The following is a 5000-nucleotide window of genomic DNA, read 5'->3' on the forward strand; positions in this document are numbered from 1 at the left end:
CGGGGTATCATAAGGAAAGGAAGTCTTGTTAAATAAAATTATAAGATTAGTTGAGCGCGAGGGTTCCTATGTTTGAACTTAGTATTCTGTGACCCAAAATAAATAATTGAACATGTAGTAGTAGTAGTAGTAGGAGGAGGAGGAGGAGGAGGAGGAGGTGGAGAGAGAGAGAGAGAGAGAGAGAGAGAGAGAGAGAGAGAGAGAGAGAGAGAGAGAGAGAGAGAGAGAGAGAGAGAGAGGACTGTTGTGTCATCAGTATACAATTGTTCATTTCCTCAGGCTTTCATTCTGAACATTTGGAGGAGGAATTTTGTTTAATGTACCGTCTCCCATGCTGGTGACCTGTGGACATGATGTCAGAGTATTTTCACATGTGAGTGTTATCCTTTAGGAAAAGAAGGGAGGGAGGAGTGGGGAGGGGGGGGGGGGGAATGGTGAGCTGGGAGGAAACAGGGCATTCTCAACCGTTGGGAAGGGGAGGGTGGTATACTATTTTTTTCCCAACATTTTTTATTCAGACAAAGGTTTACAGAATTTATATCAGAAAGTATAGGGTAAGCATATAATTAAGTTCTAAGTACTGACAAATCTATAACAGCAAAACAATATATGTTCAATGTCAAAGTTCCAAGGTAGCATTGAAAAGCTTAATCTTGTATCAAACAGTTATAAAGTGCCCATTTATCCATAAACTTGTTATATTCCATAGTTATGTTAAAGGCATACTTGTCTACTTCATATGCCTGTTTGAGGTCTTTTTTTTTGAACGTTTGTAATGTTGGTTTTACTTTGTTGATTCTACATTTATATACATAGAATTTAGCTATCAATAAGATATATGAGAAACATTCATCAGTTTTCATTTTGTTATGTCCAAAAAGCGCTAGTGTGTCATTCAGGTTAAGTCTATCACAATGTAAACACCTTTCTTTTAAATATCTCACAACAAACTCCTTCCAAAAATGTTGTACATGGTTACATTCCCATAAATAATGCAGAATTGTATACTCTCTGTTTATCCCCCCCCCCCCTCACCATGGCAACGTGACCTCACCAGTGTCCAGACCGTCAGAACAGCCAGGGCTGTTCTGCACCCAGTGCTGATGCACCGAGCCCATGACCTTGACATTGTGGGTCAGCAGTCCCACCTCGCCCCGCAAAGCCACCGGGGATCCATCCTGGAGGGTGTACCGCTCCCCCACGTGATCGTAGGTCAGGGGGTCACGCAGGGTCAAGGTCAGGCCGTCGGCACTGACGGCGCTGATGACGTGGACCTCGTTCTGGTTCTGGCTGCGGGGGTGGGAGGTGGTGGGCAGGACAATGTGATCGCCTGGCTGTTTGGAAGGAGAACGGCAACGATGTGGGGGTGGTGGCTGTTTTTCAGTGTGGATGAAAGCTTCACTGGATGGGCCAGTGAGATAAAAAAAAAGAAAAAAAAAAAAAAAAAAAAAAAGAAGAAAAAAAAAGAAGAAAGAAAGCAAGAAAAGAAATGTGGATCCGCCGCTCGCTCTCGAACACACGTATAAGTACACGTGCAAGGTCGCACGCACACACACACACGCACACACACACACACACACGCACGCACACACACACACACACACACACAATATATATATATATATATATATATATATATATATATAGAAACACACATACACACACTCTCTCTCTAAAAAAAAAGAAAGAAAAAGGAAAAAAAAGAAAAAAAAAAAGGATGTGATATGAAAGTAGCTTACTGCCGCTTCTGCTATTACTATTTCTGCTATTACTACTGCTTCTGCTATTACTACTTCTGCTACTACTACTGCTTCTGCTATTACTACTTCTGCTACTACTACTGCTTCTGCTATTACTACTTCTGCTACTACTATTGCTTCTGCTGTTGCTTCTTCCACTACTGCTGTTGCTACAACAACTACTTCTACTACTGACTGCCTCTGCTATTACTACTACTGCTATTACTACTGCCGCTGCTATTACTGCTACTGCTATTACTACTACTACTGCCGCTGCTATTACTACTACTGCTTTACTACTACTACTGCTGCTGCTGCAGCTACGACCATCACAACCACCACCACGAAATTGATACTCGATGATGACAGTGATGACGATGACGCTGAGGATTGTGATGGAGATCAAAATAATAACGACGAAGACGACGACAAAGACGACGATAACGACAACGATGATGATGACGACAACGACGATGAAGATGACGACAACGACGTTCGTGATAATGATGATGACGACAACGACGTTCGTGATAATGATGATGACGACAACGACGTTCGTGATAATGATGATGACGACAACGACGATGAAGATGACGACAACGACGTTCGTGATAATGATGATGACGACAACGACGTTCGTGATAATGATGATGACGACAACGACGACACCGACGACGATGACGACGTACCCGCCAGTTGACAGGGGTGGTCAGGTGAACCTGCCGACTCCCGCTGGTTGCTGTGGCCGACAGCAAGGTCCAGGTGACAGGGGTGGGGTGACCTGTTGAACACACAGGGCAGTCCTTACAGCATTGCTGTAGGCTAGTACCGACATTGCACTGTCTCTTAGTGCTGCAGCCTTGGGGGCTGGTTGGCCTTTGGGGAACCATCCCAAAACCACTACTGTCCCGAAACACCTCTTGGCCAAGAGAGTGGGGGATGTTACCTGGGCGAGACTCTCTCCACTATTGATCAAATCCTCAGCCCAGATAGTTGGGACAGCAGTTGCCTCCTCAGCTGCTGGTCTGATGGTGATGGCCGAACACGATCGACTGTCATTACATTATGATTGTTGTGTTTCCCCTGCCGAGGAAGGAAGGGAGGGAGGGGGGGGGGGGGGGGCGGGGAGGGGTGGGGAGAGACAGAAAACATCATGGACTGACAGCACCGCAAAGCAGACTCGGAAAAGCCATCGTTTCGCAGAGATTCACTGTCTTGACACACAGTCGGACAGACCTGGGGTGGGGTTGCATTGGCGAACTTAGTGGGGCTTAGTTGGCTTGTGGTTAAGAACGTTCCCAGCTATAGGGTGAACTTGATGTACTGTGGAATGTCACTCAACTTAGCGGGGCTTAGTTGGCTTGTGGTTAAGAACGTTCCCAGCTATAGGGTGAACTTGATGTACTGTGGAATGTCACTCAACTTAGCGCTCCAAAGATCGCCTCGTGCAACTCGGTTCTGGAGGAATCTGGTTTTCTGTGCAGCGCCCCAATGACTCTTCACAGAACAGAGGAGGAGGAGGAGGAGGAGGAGGAGGAGGAGGAAGAAGAAGAAGAAGAAGAAGAAGAAGAAGAAGAAGAAGAAGGTGGTGATGATGATGATAATGATGATGTTGATGAAGAAGAAGAAGAAGAAGAAGAAGAAGAAGAAGAAGAAGAAGAAGAAGAAGAAGAAGAAGAAGAAGAAGAAGAAGAAAGTGATGATGATGATGATGAAGATGATGAAGAAGAAGAAGAAATTGTATTCAAGTTTGTGATGATTTTATGTATGTGCAAAAAGAAATTCTTTTACACTGCTGTCAGCACACACACACACACACACACACACACACACACACACACACACACACACACACACAGATTCAGATGCTGAACTGAGCATGTAATTCTCGCTTATTTCAAATCAATGGGCAATTGCATAGTTGTCAGTGTACCACCCCCACCCCAACACCCCACATGCACACATATGGACCCCCCCCCCCCGCACTCCCAAACAGATACACCCTCCCACCACCACACCCACACACAGGACAAGCGGTCAGACTGACCATGGAGGTCCAGGGTACCCTCCCTGACAGCCAGGGTCTTGGCGCCGTAGATGGGCAGTTCTTTGGAGCGGCGGTGGCCGTGGAGGGTAATGGTGGCGTTGTACTGCTGAGGGTGAGGTTTCGATTCTGTACCCACCTGGAACCAAGTCACCACGGTTGACAGTGCATCGCTTGTTGCGTTGCGTTGGTTTTTTTTGTTTTTTTTTCTTTCTTCCTTCCTTTCTTTCTTTCGTTCTTTCTTTTTTTCTTTACTTTCATTTTTTACCTAGCCGTTGATAAAGACAGCCATACTATGTTACCGGGATGTTCACAGTGGGTATGTTTGTGTTTCCATCACCCACCCACAGAACACAGACACGGATTACGGGATATTACAATGTATGTCATATACATTCATCATTTCCTGCGACTTCTGAACTGTTAACACACACACACACACACACACACACACACACACACACACACACACACACACACACACACAATTACACCCGCGCACGATTACACACAGACATCATCATCATCATCACTACATACTCCATCATAGGACAATAAAACACAGCATAAAGCTCAGAATATCTGACCGAAAAAACAACAACAAGAGAGGCAAGGCCTTCAAGAGTCACTTGTGATAAATTAAGTCCCCTAGCATTAATTACAGAGTAATTTCCCTTTTTTGCTATCTGCACCAAAACGTTTGAACAAAAAACGATAATAATGACTCCTCTTGTTGTTGTGTCAGAATAAGTGTTAAAGTTTACCACGGACACACGGACACACACACACACACACACACACACACACACACACACACACACACACACACACACACACACACACAGAGACAACCGAACACCGGGTTAAAACATAGACTCACTTTGTTTACACAAGTGAGTCAAAAAAGCAACAAGCAAGCAAACAAAAATATTGAGATGTGCGCAACAGCCGAGTGGTTAAGGCGTTGGACTTTCAATCTGAGGGTCCCCAGGTTCGAAACTCGGTAACGCGTTAACGACGCCCAGTGGGTAAACGGAGTATGGCTGCCTACATGGCGGGGTAAAAAACGGTCATACACATAGAAGCTCATTCGTGGTACATACAGGTGAACGTGGGAGTTGCGGCCCACGAACAAAGAAGAAGGAGAAGAAGATGAAGAAGAAGAAGAAGAAGGAGGAGGAGGAGAAGGAGGAGAAGGAGGAGGAGCATAAGGAGGA

At 45.3% G+C, this 5000-nt stretch overlaps 1 protein-coding gene across 1 annotated transcript in view; it reads right to left on the bottom strand.

Moving 5' to 3' along the window:
• The window catches only part of LOC143277601 (fibrocystin-L-like), a 95871-nt gene that overhangs the window by 53632 nt on the left and 37239 nt on the right, over positions 1–5000 (bottom strand). The window contains 3 exon segments of the mRNA XM_076582477.1: positions 1055–1334; positions 2429–2520; positions 3787–3922. Of these exon segments, the coding sequence (XP_076438592.1) occupies positions 1055–1334; positions 2429–2520; positions 3787–3922 (508 nt within the window).

Source organism: Babylonia areolata, chromosome 34 (genome assembly GCF_041734735.1).
Source record: "Babylonia areolata isolate BAREFJ2019XMU chromosome 34, ASM4173473v1, whole genome shotgun sequence".
Taxonomy (NCBI): domain Eukaryota; kingdom Metazoa; phylum Mollusca; class Gastropoda; order Neogastropoda; family Buccinidae; genus Babylonia; species Babylonia areolata.